The sequence below is a fragment of the Hypoxylon trugodes genome (genome assembly GCF_022578975.1).
Source record: "Hypoxylon trugodes strain CBS 135444 unplaced genomic scaffold F4822scaffold_2, whole genome shotgun sequence".
Taxonomy (NCBI): domain Eukaryota; kingdom Fungi; phylum Ascomycota; class Sordariomycetes; order Xylariales; family Hypoxylaceae; genus Hypoxylon; species Hypoxylon trugodes.
Genome location: NW_026250017.1, coordinates 546216 through 558941, shown reverse-complemented (window position 1 = coordinate 558941; position 12726 = coordinate 546216). Strand labels below are relative to the sequence as shown.

At 47.8% G+C, this 12726-nt stretch overlaps 3 protein-coding genes across 3 annotated transcripts; 2 read left to right on the top strand and 1 right to left on the bottom strand.

Annotated features, from left to right (window-relative positions):
- Positions 1–848: 848 nt before the first annotated feature.
- Positions 849–2504, top strand: F4822DRAFT_425142 (uncharacterized protein; the record flags this gene model as incomplete). The annotated part of the gene is made up of 2 exons (XM_051460285.1): positions 849–1315; positions 1370–2504. The coding sequence occupies 2 exons, from the start codon at positions 849–851 to the stop codon at positions 2502–2504; spliced, it is 1602 nt and encodes a 533-aa protein (XP_051317697.1).
- Positions 2505–3819: 1315 nt separating this feature from the next.
- F4822DRAFT_388910 (uncharacterized protein) lies at positions 3820–5673 on the bottom strand. The gene has a single exon (XM_051456926.1). The coding sequence runs from the start codon at positions 5603–5605 to the stop codon at positions 4433–4435; it is 1173 nt and encodes a 390-aa protein (XP_051317696.1). The 5' UTR covers positions 5606–5673; the 3' UTR covers positions 3820–4432.
- Positions 5674–9551: 3878 nt separating this feature from the next.
- Positions 9552–11070, top strand: F4822DRAFT_109314 (uncharacterized protein). The gene is made up of 3 exons (XM_051452445.1): positions 9552–9946; positions 10034–10350; positions 10451–11070. Exons 1-3 carry the CDS (start codon positions 9824–9826, stop codon positions 10962–10964), a joined length of 954 nt encoding a protein of 317 aa, XP_051317695.1. The 5' UTR covers positions 9552–9823; the 3' UTR covers positions 10965–11070.
- Positions 11071–12726: the final 1656 nt, after the last annotated feature.

The window sequence follows — 12726 nt, the reverse complement described above, 5'->3', positions numbered from 1 at the left end:
CCCCCCGGTCTCTTCATCTAGAAGGGCGCCCATCCCCTTAATGCGCGCCGTGCTCCAAGAAGGGAACGGAAAAAGCCTATACGATTAATTTTATCATTTTACCATTTCTTCTAGTTCAACACCAATTGCGACCTTTTTGTCTGCGTTGGAAAGAACTTCCATTTACCTTCTCTATCATCGGCCTTGATAATTAATTAGCTGACTGATATACCTGCAATCTCTAGGTAGTTTTCGATTCACTCTGTGTTGAGCGTTCGCCTCCTGGTTTCATCCATTCGCATTACAATCTTTCTTTACCTGACAGCAGACGCTGTTCAAGCTGGAAATACCGTAAATAAGCACTTCTACAAATTACAAACATCCAACCTACCCGAACTAGGGAAAAGAGACGATACAACACTCATTCATTCGCGCGCATTTCCAAACTTCCCAGTCGCTTTCGGATCTACCTGCCGTACAAACAGGATCTTCCCTCAGTTGAGAACTCGAACACGAGATTTGGAGACCACCCTTTCCCCCAAAATCAAGCAACGTCTCTTTAGTCGCACATCACCCCTTCTTTACGGATTTGCGAATACACCTTCTTTTACAAATCCCCTCACCGGGAAGTCTTTGGAAGAATTAGGCAAAGCGAGGAACCTTTGGTTTTGTAGTTTGAACCTTTTTTTCTAAACTATAACTCTTTCAATCGTGGTATCTTTTACACCCATTTTTGCCTACAAAGGTACTTGTACCTAGATAAGACAACTCAGTACTGGTCACCGTTTTACCGTTATTTTTTGAACTTTCGGTTGCGGCTACTGTCTGAGTCCGGGCCATTTTAAGTTCGCGCGAGTAAGGATAGAACTATGAGTCAACCGCCCCATCGATCAAGCTTCGGGATGTTGCTTCGACGCAGCAAATCGGGGGATCTCGGCAAGGGAGGAAGGAAGCATCAGAAAGAGCAACAGAGGGAGACTGTCCCCAAATCTCCCCCTCGTTTACCCGCTCTCTACAATGGCGCTCAACCTCCTGCACCTCTACAGAGCTTTGGAGGAGATACTCGTCCGGATTCCCTTGCAATCGTCTCTGGAACAGCTGATCACTCATTTCATCATTACCCTCCAAGGGCATCCATTGATCCCGGTCGTCCATCAATGTCTTCTACTGTCGCTGGTCATCCCGTCCCTCCCGTTCCCAACGGAGCTTGGGTCGATCCATACGCCCGTACCGAGAGTATGACGCACCGTGGTCGCTATAGTTACGCGAGCAGTGCTGTCAGCACAATCAACAGCCCCCGAAGGGTTCGTAGGAGGAAGGATCCTACTCCTTTCAAGTATGTTTCCCCGATTCATTTTAATCCCTACTGATACTGACGATGTGTTCACAGCGTCTTAATTGTGGGCACCCGTGGCTCCGGGAAGACCTCGTTCCTCGAATTCCTCAAGACCGCACTAGCCTTACCACCTAAGAAACGATCTCAACGATCGACAGAAATCGAGATGGAAGTTACTTCCACTGCGGCACCTTCGGGTAACTTCATACCACACTACCTAGAGAGCGAAATCGACGGCGAACGTGTTGGATTAACTTTATGGGACTCGGAAGGTCTCGAGAAGAACGTGGTAGATTTACAATTGAGGGAAATGTCAACGTTCCTAGAAAGCAAATTCGAGGAGACTTTCGCTGAAGAGATGAAGGTGATTCGATCACCAGGCGTTCAGGATACGCACATTCACGCAGTCTTCCTCATTCTGGACCCTGCTCGCCTAGACCGAAATATAGCAGCGGCGAAAGCTGCTTCCGCTAACGGTCACAATGAGAAGTACGAACGAGAAGTTGGTCGCGTTGTAGGTGGGTTGGATGAGGATCTTGACCTGCAAGTAATGCGAACCCTCCAAGGCAAGACAACTGTAATCCCAGTCATATCAAAAGCCGATACTATCACCACCGCCCACATGGCTGTTCTCAAGAAGACCGTCTGGGCCAGTCTCAAGAAGGCCAACTTCGACCCCCTCGAAGCACTAGGACTTGATGACGATGATGATTCTAGCAGGATTGACGAAGCTGAGGAAGAGGATCAGGAGGAGGGCGAAGAGGTCGCCGAACCTGCAGTAGAAAAGCCAATCCAGGAGGAAGGTGCTCCTGCAGAAGACGATGACGCCGAAGAGGACGGCGACGACGAGCTTCCGATCCAGGGTAGGACCTCATCGGCTTCATCAAAGCGCCGCTCAAATACTTCAATTCGACGAGCCAAATCATCTGAGGAAGATGGTGATGATGTTCCTTTCCTTCCCGTATCTATAATCAGCCCCGACATCTATGAGCCCGGTGTTGTCGGCCGAAAGTTCCCCTGGGGTTTTGCAGACCCATACAATGAGGAGCACTGCGATTTCACCCGACTCAAGGACTCTGTATTCAGTGAGTGGCGCGGTGAATTACGCGAGGCTAGCAGAGAACAATGGTATGAGGGATGGAGAACCAGCCGCCTCAAGCAAAGACAACCTGCAACCCGACGCCGATGAGAGTGGATGCTTGGAAGTCAGCCATTAGATGATGCGCGAGACATCTCCCGGCATTTATAGCTGGCCTTAATGTTGTGTTTTATAGTCGTCATAGCATACCCCCAGAGTTTCTTTCTTTTTTTTCTTATACCACGACATTGTTTTCTCTGGCCGACCGGAGCGAAGCAGGAAAAGGCTCGATGGGCGTTGATTCAGGGCTCGGGTTACTAAAAAATTTCCGATGACGCCACCTACAACAAAGGTACCTCAGCTGGAGGAACCACATTCATGGTGCCATGTCCACCATTCTATTCCTTTGTATGATGTTCTACTCCCCATTCTAGACTCAGTTACTCACGCGATTGCTGGCACGCAACGGGGAACTTATGGATCGCTTTTTTTTTTCTTGAAATTCATATTTTGACCCTTTTTTTCAACTACCCGAATGCTAGGATTTTCTTTTCTTACTGTTGTCTTATTGCTTTTTTTATTTTTTCGGATATCCCACGTGCCGCAGCCCGTTTGCAAATTATGGAGGATGGAGGGATATAGGAGACGAAACTGTCTCCTTTTTTTGGTCGTCGTATAAAAATAGGACGATGGAGAGGAGAGTAGAGCTCGAGCAGTTTGCTTAAAATACGTATTGAAAAGGGGAGAAGGGCTGAGCTGCATTAGGACCTAGCTATGGTAGTTTGATAGTTAGCTGCGTTGGTGGTGGCGGTGCGAATGTGGGTTAGTACGTGAATGGATGACCGAGTCTGTCAGACAGATACAGATAACCGACTTTTTGCGCCGTTGAAGATATTTTATTCCCATTTCCTATGGTGATTTGGATTTTTGTGATTTGCGGTTTCGTGATTGTAGATGTGAATTTAGGTATTGATGTCTGTTGTGATCCGTAGGTCGGAGATGGGATATAATACGTATAAAGCCCTTAATCGGCTGGTTATACGTCAACCGGTCCTTTATTCTTGAATGTATTGCATTATAGTATGTGATATTTATTCGACTTGTCTTATTTTCGAGATCGACGAATTATGCGCAAACAGTAGTGAGGAGTTAAGGGGCACAGGTTTTGTTTAGCGAGGAAAGGAGTGAAATTCGTAGGATTTTCGTACGCGGCGGACTTGACAATGTAGCGATATCGTTACTTCCGATAGTCCCGTCTTTCTTTGTGTGATAGTACCTTTTGTATCTAGATAGGTAGCGTACGTATCCCATTACACCAACCGGCTTTGATATGATTAGTGTAATAGGAGTCGGGGTAATTAGTATGGTTGGTAGCACCTGTAAAGATGAAGCGATAGATGGGGAGAGTAGTCACATTATATAAAACAACGCATTTCATTTTATTAGTTTATCATTATGTGCCAGCTAAGCCAGGCCAAATCATCGTGATGTAGTAAAAAAGCAGTGCAGAGCCAGCCAGCCAGCCAGGTATCATACCAATGGCAAAAGCATGAGTCCATCCATCCATCCATCCATCCTGGCTCAATGTCAATAGATCAACGCCTCTATTCATGGCCCCTTTTCCCTCCCTCCCTATGGTCAGAACCAGTCGTCACGCGTGAAAAGCGTATGCGATTTTCGTATACAACAAGAACAACGCAATAAACTCCGCCTCGATGCTTTTTCCGTGTGCTTTTTGGTGAATGGGTATTTCCGGTAGAACACAGAACGAAAAGGAAAATAGCATGAACTGGGGAAAGAAAAAGGGATGCTATGTTCCTAATAGAATCCCCTGACAATTTCGTCCATCCGTTAAATTAGACCTTTTTTGCGTTTCCGCCCTTTTTTTATAGACTGATACAGCTCCTGTCCAGTTGTATGATGCTCGCATTGATCCTGCTAGAATACTTGTTACTTTGCTTCATAGCCAAAGTATAATTATGATCCTAATGGAAAACCGAATCGTCCGAGGCGAGCGTGAATAAATGTAGTGAGATAAACTAACGCGATCCATTGGTCTTCTTGGGGCCGCCTGCTTCCGGTAGGCTACCAGAGTGTCGGGCGAGGGATTGGACTAACATGCTTAAAAGCGGTTCGGCGTGCTCGGGTGTAGGTATCTTGTTGGCTTCCTCGACTGAGATGTAGCGGCCGGCAATGTTTTCTTTGGATTGCTTCGCCTTCTCGGACGAAGCACTACCATTGGGAGAATCATCACGACTGTAGAGCTCGTGGTGAACAGTCTGGACATCGTTGTTGGTCATGTTTCTACCCGCGTAGAAGTCGTTGTAGAGCTTGGCTCGGTGACTAGCTTGGGCTGTGAGGGACTGCTGCGTAATGGTCTGTTCCCTCTTCTTTCGTTCCTCCGCTGCAATTTCTTGCAGGCGGAGATCGACCCAGTTGTCGGGAATTGACTTTGTGTTACGGTCGAAATCCGCAGGAACTCCGTTGGGGAAGAACTTGAGAGCCTGTTCGTATGTGAGTGTGTCGGTAACCCTGACGCCGCCAGAATTCTCTCTTGCTCTAGCTTTGCCCAATGATGAGGTTTGGAAGACACTCCATGCAGATTTCTGAGCAAGAGAAGCGTTCTCGCTCGGATGCGCTAAGGATGGCTCTTGGGGAGGTCGTACAGTTTGCTGTGACTCGAATGAAGAGTGGGTGCGGAGACGGCGAGCATTGTCATCAATGAAATCGAATCCACGCGGGTTCTCGAAGCTTCTCTGCTGCGCGTTGTTCGCAGGCTGAGTGAAAGCGGAAGGCTGAAATTGACGTTGGCCGGGAGGTCCAGCAGTCAAGGGGAGCGGTGCACCAGGTCCCTTTGATAAGACGGCGGGATAAGTATCGCTCTCTCGAGAATAAGCGCCAGTGTTCGGCTTAGGAGTACCAAAGGGTTGGTGATGGAGACCATGGTCATCGATTCCACCTGACTGAAGGAGATTCTCCATACCGACTGGGTCAGAACGAGCATTTCGACCGGCACCAAGGGTGGGGGGGCGAGCTGCAACTCGATTCTCCTGTGTCAAATCCGAAGATTGATGAGGCATAGGGGGAAGCTGTCTAGCTCGGGAAAGAATCTTCTGAGCTTGCTTCTTCATGGGGTTAGGGTAGGACGCCAGGTTAGTTAGAGTCTTGGTCGGCATCTGGTTGAGTGCTTCATTGATTTCATCGTTATCCATAACATCGTCATCGTCATCGTCGTCGTCATTGCCGTCGTCGCGGTAGGCATTCGTATCGTCATGATTTTGGGGCGCGTAGGGCGTGGTCGGGATAGCCGGTGCGAGAGGCATGATCGCAGAGGTGATTGCGGAAGTGAGCGCAGAAGTAGCCGCAAAATCGTCAGAATTGATAGCTCTCTCTATATCGGCAATTCGCGCGAGAACAAGTTGATCAGGGGTGGGAGGGCTGATAGCACGATCAACGTTTTGTCGCAGAGGTGAATAATAATGGGCGCCGTAAGGAGAAGAGTTAGGAGAATTGGGAGAGTTGTACTCGTAAGAATCAGGTACCACCGCTCTAAGAGTGCGTCCACGACGAGTCGGGGGCTGAATGGGTTGCAACTGCGGATGCCAGACAGATCCAACAGTGGTGTACTGCTGGCGGGCGATTGGTAGCGCCGACTGCTCAGGAGAATTGGTCTCCATAGTAGCCGACTATCTGCCTACTTATCTATGACCAGCGACAACTAGATTCGTCGGGTATGCGGTCACGGAAAAGAAAGGTGCGGGCGCGAAGACAACAATAGAAGGGGAAAAATAATCAATGGAAAGAGGGATTATGACGGTGTTGGTGGAAATAAAAATGGTGATGAGGATGATGACGATGTTTGGGGGATGAGAAGGGGAAGTCGCCCTTGATTTTTGGGTTGGTTGTAGTTTGAGGATAGAAAGGACGGGGAAAGAGAAATAGGAAGTAGGCAAGGAATTGATTGACGACTCGAGGAAAGTTTCTGGTCAATTGCACTGTACTTCCTGTTGTTGTAATGATGTAGGGGAAGGTGAGGCTGGCACCAAATGCGATGAAAGTTTCGAGTACCCTAGTAAAATTACACAGTACATCGAGGAAGTTCTCGTCAAGCACGAAAAGGGAAGGCGCATTTAAAGTTTGAAGGGACATTTGAACCTACCGTGTGAATTTACCTACACAGTTAAACTAATCCATACCTTCCATAAGATCAAAGGCAGGTGATTAGTCCGTTATGCGGAGCACTTTGAGCAACTTCCCTCTTCTCAGTCTTAACCTTCCTCAGCTGTGTTCCGTTCAAACTTCAATAGCGAATGATCTGCGAGCATTCACTTTACCGCACAGTCTTCCGTTATTTTATATCAGCCCAGGGGATCAGGCCTTTGGAATCTTAACCCTACTACTAGAGCTTGTGCTTTGACAACTTCTCCGTTTTTTCAACAATTCCCTTTAAGTCTCCAGAGGTATTCGGGCCCATGCCGTATGGACGAGCTAAAGTGAAACTAAATCGTCATGAGATCTTTGCTAGGTACGTGGTTCAATGGCTACCTACCTACCTAGGTACCCAGGTAGATAATGTTATGATTCGGCGAAGGCGACATTTGTTACTGACCTGGACCAAGCCCCTTTAGATGCCTGCCTAGGTACGTTTCCTTTGCTATTTCGTTCCTTACTCCCGTCCCAGCGAAATATTTACGGAAATTAAAACAGCCATGATCGAATTGCAGTTCCATATCTTACAGCTGCTTGATTGCTAACTTCGAGTACAGTCGACATCGTTACCTTCATTATCGGACGTCAAGCATACCGTAGGACAACCGCCTGGCGAATGAATATGTTTAATAGCACCGGGCTTCCAACATCGAAGACTCCGTATCCTCCTACCTATAGTTGGAAACTTATAGTTAATACTATGTGTCGTTGGAAATATATGCCTATGAGGATATCATTTACTTACACGGCTTTCCATTAGAAGACAACCCGACTTAAATGGGGCTAGTAACCAGGCCTCATGGGCGGCCATTCGTACAAAGAAGGGCCTTACTGGGGAGCCTTGTGTTGATGTAGCCAAGTTAGGGATTTCTCTACCTATCTTGTCATTTTGTGGAGACTAAAGTCTGTCCATACTGATATCTACAGAATTCCTGTTGACACAGTCGAAAACTAGAAGCACATCCATCGACGATTGCATGATGTTTCTAGCACCTGTTGGAGGTGGTCATCAACCTTGGGCCTTAATTTGGACCTATTGGGTTCCAAGCGTCAGATTATCGCTTTACCCTCGACACTTTCAACTTCATGAGCAGCGATCCGACTCGGAAGCTTGAACTACTTTCTACGAGTCGTCTCCTACGATGCAATTAGCGGCAAATTGTTCCCGGCGCGAAATCGGAAGCCAATATGTTGAATTCGTGCCAGCGCTATCTTCGGCATATTGTCCGGGAAAGCAAAAAGCACAATAGACGGGTAAAAGTATACACGTGATGACTTACATAGGACTTTTAAGCTGAAGAGAATGTCACAAGAACATCTGGCTTAATAATGTCGAGGTTGAAGTTAAGTCTTCATGACAAACTGTCGCACTAGTTAATAAAATACAGATGCATCGCAAACACCTCAATCGCATGCCGAAGTCGTCCTCGATGCAACACGGCTTACGAGAGCACGACCGAGCGCAACCTATGTGGGATTCGACATATTTCGAGGTGCCATTGACTTCAGTTATGCTAGCTCTTGGCTACCATGGGCAGAGTCGAACATCTGGCGTATTACGTTTTGCTATACGCGTTTATTTCCTTGTGAGACCGACAGGTAGTAGAGAAACGGATTGTTTCGTCTCCTTATCCAACACCAAGCGTCAGGTGTTCAATGGCCGGAGATTATCACCCTGAGCAGATCGATAAGGCTTTCCACGCCTGCTATTTTGGGAGATTCTCGTGACTGTAGGGCACCCGAATAATTGCTAGGGCATCGGCCTTATTGCAGAATGTCAAGGGTGGTATGTTGTGGCTGTGAGGGGATCGAGACCTGTCCATCGGTACCTAGGTAGGTACCTAGTACAAATTCCTATACCTACCATGTAGGTACCGTCCCAGCTGCAGATACCACTAAAGAGGAACCCGAGCGGTGGCTGGCGGAAACATTCGTCTAACGTCAGTGTGTAATTGTGCTACCATTAAGCTAGAGCAACTGCATTTCGGCGCCAAGGTTGCCCTGAGCGATACGTAATTGGTACCTAGGTGGTTGGTACGATGCTGCACGTCGACTGCTTGCTAGGTATGCTGTTCGTTGAACAAAATTACCTAGGTGCACTGGTATGGAGTCTGGGTAGGTCTAATCTTGGTTTTTTGGATCTGACAAGATGATAGATGCCCGCATTTGAAGGCGGTTGAAGGATTCAGATGTGCATTAAAACTGAAAAAATCTGCGGAGGAGCCGAATATCCGCTTTGCCTCGACTGCGATTATTTTTGAACAATATTGGAATAGTACCTAGGTAGTCACCAAATCTCGTCATCACCGAAGATGGCGCGACGTTGAGCCATACTGTGGCTCTTTGAACACGTATCTGTCCAATGGGAATTGAAGCATTGGACCCAGATGCAAGAAGGGTCTGCAAGAATAGGTAGGGCCATTAATCTAAAAACTGCCCTCGAGACGAAGATTCATTGTATCCTCCGTTTCGCTAAGCTCTGGGATCATCGAATCATCGAATGTTCTAGGAATAAATAGCGGGTAGTGTAGGACGTGGGAGGAGAATTATATTTTAGGTCGACATCTCTAGACATGGCCTCTAGACAAGTTGGGTACGGGACATCCCACACTTCCCGTCTGTGGAGATGAAATAGGCGCCTCCTATTTGCCATCTGAACCGAAGGAACTTGGCACATTACCAAAATTAGTAAGACGGACTCCTCTTTATTTCTGTGGCTCTAAGGGATTAGAGGATACATATTCTCCCCCCCCATTTTCTCAAATCCCTCGACTGTATCTCTACCGGAGACCGAAGCAAGGACGCACAAAGCAACAACAGAAACCCTCTGGTTGCGTAAACGACTTGGCTTGAGATCGAGAACGTCCCGATTTCATGCCCTGCTGTGTTGCGTACTTGTGTCAATCTCAAGCACGCTACCTACGCAGGTTGGTAAACAGCGTAGCAAGCCTCCCTGGGCTCGGGATCGGCCAAACAAAACGAAGATAAACCCCTGGGGCTAATCCCCGTTACCTGAACCATCCATCAGCTTTTGCTGGACATATTACTGAGAGAAGCGAGAGAAATAATAACACCATCGAACCGCCGGTTTCGCCGTGTGAATCAATTTCCTTGTTTTCTCTACGTTATTCACACAATATCTTCGCCTCTCTTAGTTTTTGTATACTAGGACGACAATCTCATCTCACCGTCGGGTCTCCACCAACTCCCCTACCTAGACAATGGATTTCTCACATACCTTCTACGGTGGAGCTAACCCCTATCACTTTATCGGGATTCCTCCCTTGACCCCATCGCATTCAAACTCAGCCGCATCCGACGAGTTCAACAACCACTCTCCGCATGTTAGTGTCCCATTTACTATTGTTTCAGTTTTAGGGTCATGTCGCTTGGACCTAGAATTGGAGCGCTAATCCTTCAACGTCATTCAGGATGTTTACGATGGCTTCCAGAACAACGAACAGCAGTTCCAACAGAATTTTGAGCCGTATGCCCAATTCAATCATCAACCTCATCAGACCTTCCCCGGCCCTCCCGGACCACCTACACCGCCGACGCACCCCATGCACGGCCAAAATGGCCAGAACCAGTCTCAAGTGAACGGTGCTTCGGATGTAAAAAATAGTCAAATCGACATACTACCTTTGGCCAAGCCGGATCCTGACGCGAACAGACACACGGCGTCTAATTCGGACGAAGACGACCTGACCCCCGCTCAATCCCGCCGGAAAGCCCAAAACCGAGCTGCGTGAGTTAACCCAATGTTTGGATTGAAGGGATAATTCGTCCCGTCACAAATGAATATCGCAAGGAACGTAGTGTTTCGCTAATATGCTATCTATTTTTAGTCAGCGCGCGTTCCGAGAGCGTAAAGAACGACATGTTAAAGACCTCGAAGCGAAGTTGGCCAACTTGGAAGCACAACAGCAACAAACGGCTACCGAGAACGAGAAACTGAAGCGTGATTTGCAGAAGATGAGTACCGAGAACGAGATCTTACGTGCTACGTCCAGCGTCCAGGCCCAAAATGGCTCTTTATCGCCCCCGCCCGCAACAACTACAGGGCCCATGCAGTACAACCCTACGGACTTCTACTCGGACCTCCTTCAAAATCACGCAAACAAGACCCCGAGTCACCGCATAGTAGAGTCGGGTGGCGAGCGCCTACTAGCTGCGGGTGCCACTTGGGATTATATCATTAACCACGAGCTATTCAAGAAAGGCAGAGTTGACGTTGGCGACGTGAGCTTGCGTCTGAAGTCGCAAGCCAAATGCGACGGACAAGGCCCAGTATTTGAAGAGCGTGTCATTCTCCAAGCTATTGTAGAGAGTGTTGCCAGTGGTAGCGATGAACTATTATGAGCGCTTGCGTTCCTTGGGTTACGTTCTAGAGAAGATGTCAAGGGAAAAGTCCTGATCAAACTATGGTGGCGAAAAATTGCGAAAAATTACGAAAAAAGGTTTCCTGCTTTCGAGCCTACCCAAGGCAGCAAGAAAGAGGAAAAGAGCATGATTACGTTCCGATTGTCACACATTAGGAGGATTTTAGTTTTGTCGATATGACGGACAAACGATGGTTATGGGTTATGAGGGAATGGGAGCGTTTTTCTTGCATTCAATTTGTTGGGATCTATACTTGGCGTCAAATCGGAATACACGTATATGGAATCGTCATTGGACGCTACGTGCTTCCCCTGAACTTGTCAATATGGAAGGGGTGGGCAACGAGCGAGCACCGGAGGGAGGTAGGGTGAAGAAGCACGACGTGGGGAGGCAAATGGGTTTCACTATCTAGGGAGATACACCATCCATACCTCAATCATGGTCGGGGAGTTTTCTGGCTGGAGAGGGCTGGTTATAACAATACACGGAGGGAGGGAGGTGCTTGCCTGCTTTCAAAACTTATAGGAAATCCAACCACCAAAGGAAAGGAGCACAGATATCATGAATTTTTGTTCGTTTACTTTACTTGTTGATTTCTAAACTATCTATCTGGTGTTCAACAGCTGGTGGGGAGGGGTTCTATATACCGAAACATCCAACATATGACTGGGACATTGCTGCATTTGAGAAGAGATATTGGGATTTCTCTTGGCTTGTTTTCACTTTCTGTCATTTTTCTATACTCTTCGGAGAATATATTAGGGTTATGGGTTTTGTATGTAGGCGTAACTTGTTGAATTCAGGAAATCATCCACTGCAAAAGCACCAGTCAGACCAGAGCAATGTGAACTTTTACGGAACACACTATGGTACCCCTTATTTTTCATTCTTTTCACTTGGCTTTCATGAAAAGATGGTTACATAATCCCGTTTTCTTCCCCTCCTCCCAGTCCCCGGACACCAGAATCAGACCCCCCTCCCTCCCTCCAAAGATAGCTGCCGGTTTCCTAGCTAAAAATGAATACCACGTGCGTATCTGGAAATTTTATCTAAAACGACCTCACGGGCCCAGAGCCCAGAGCCAAGGGGTAGAACGATTTGGGTGTGTGTCCGAGCGCCAGGTCTAGACGAACCCGAGGTCTCGCCTCGCTTCGCCTCCCGATGGAACACAGACAGAAGATGTGAATGCAAGGTGTGAATAGGGTATGGCATGGTAGCGGTAGGGTATCGTACCTTAGTATGTATGGTGTACACGCGGTTTTATCGTGGGGCGAAATCTCGGATTCCCTATCGACGTAACCGTAGTATCCCCCAATCCTCCCCCGTTCGGGACCAAAAAAAGGACGGGACGGGCAAGGTTAACGGATAACGAATAACATAGTATAGATTTGCAACATTCGTTTTTACCTAACCGACAACCTTTCAGGACCCGGGACCCCACGGATATACACACCTTCGTTATCTCACCCCCTAATTCCGCTCCGCAGCTTACCTATGCCCAGCCCCAGCCCCAACACTGCACTACGACGCTCTGTAGCTACGCCGCCATGCTACCACCAACACTACCATTTTTTTTTTTTTCTCTGTTTGCCCCTTTTCCACGTCGAACGTGGAACCCCCGGCAGATACCATCGAAACCGAGAACCGCGACCGCCTTACCATACCTGCCCGTTTTTCGGAACCTACGTCTGGGTGCTTACGTATGTGGCTTGAGGAGCGAGATAGGAGCTGGATATGTAAT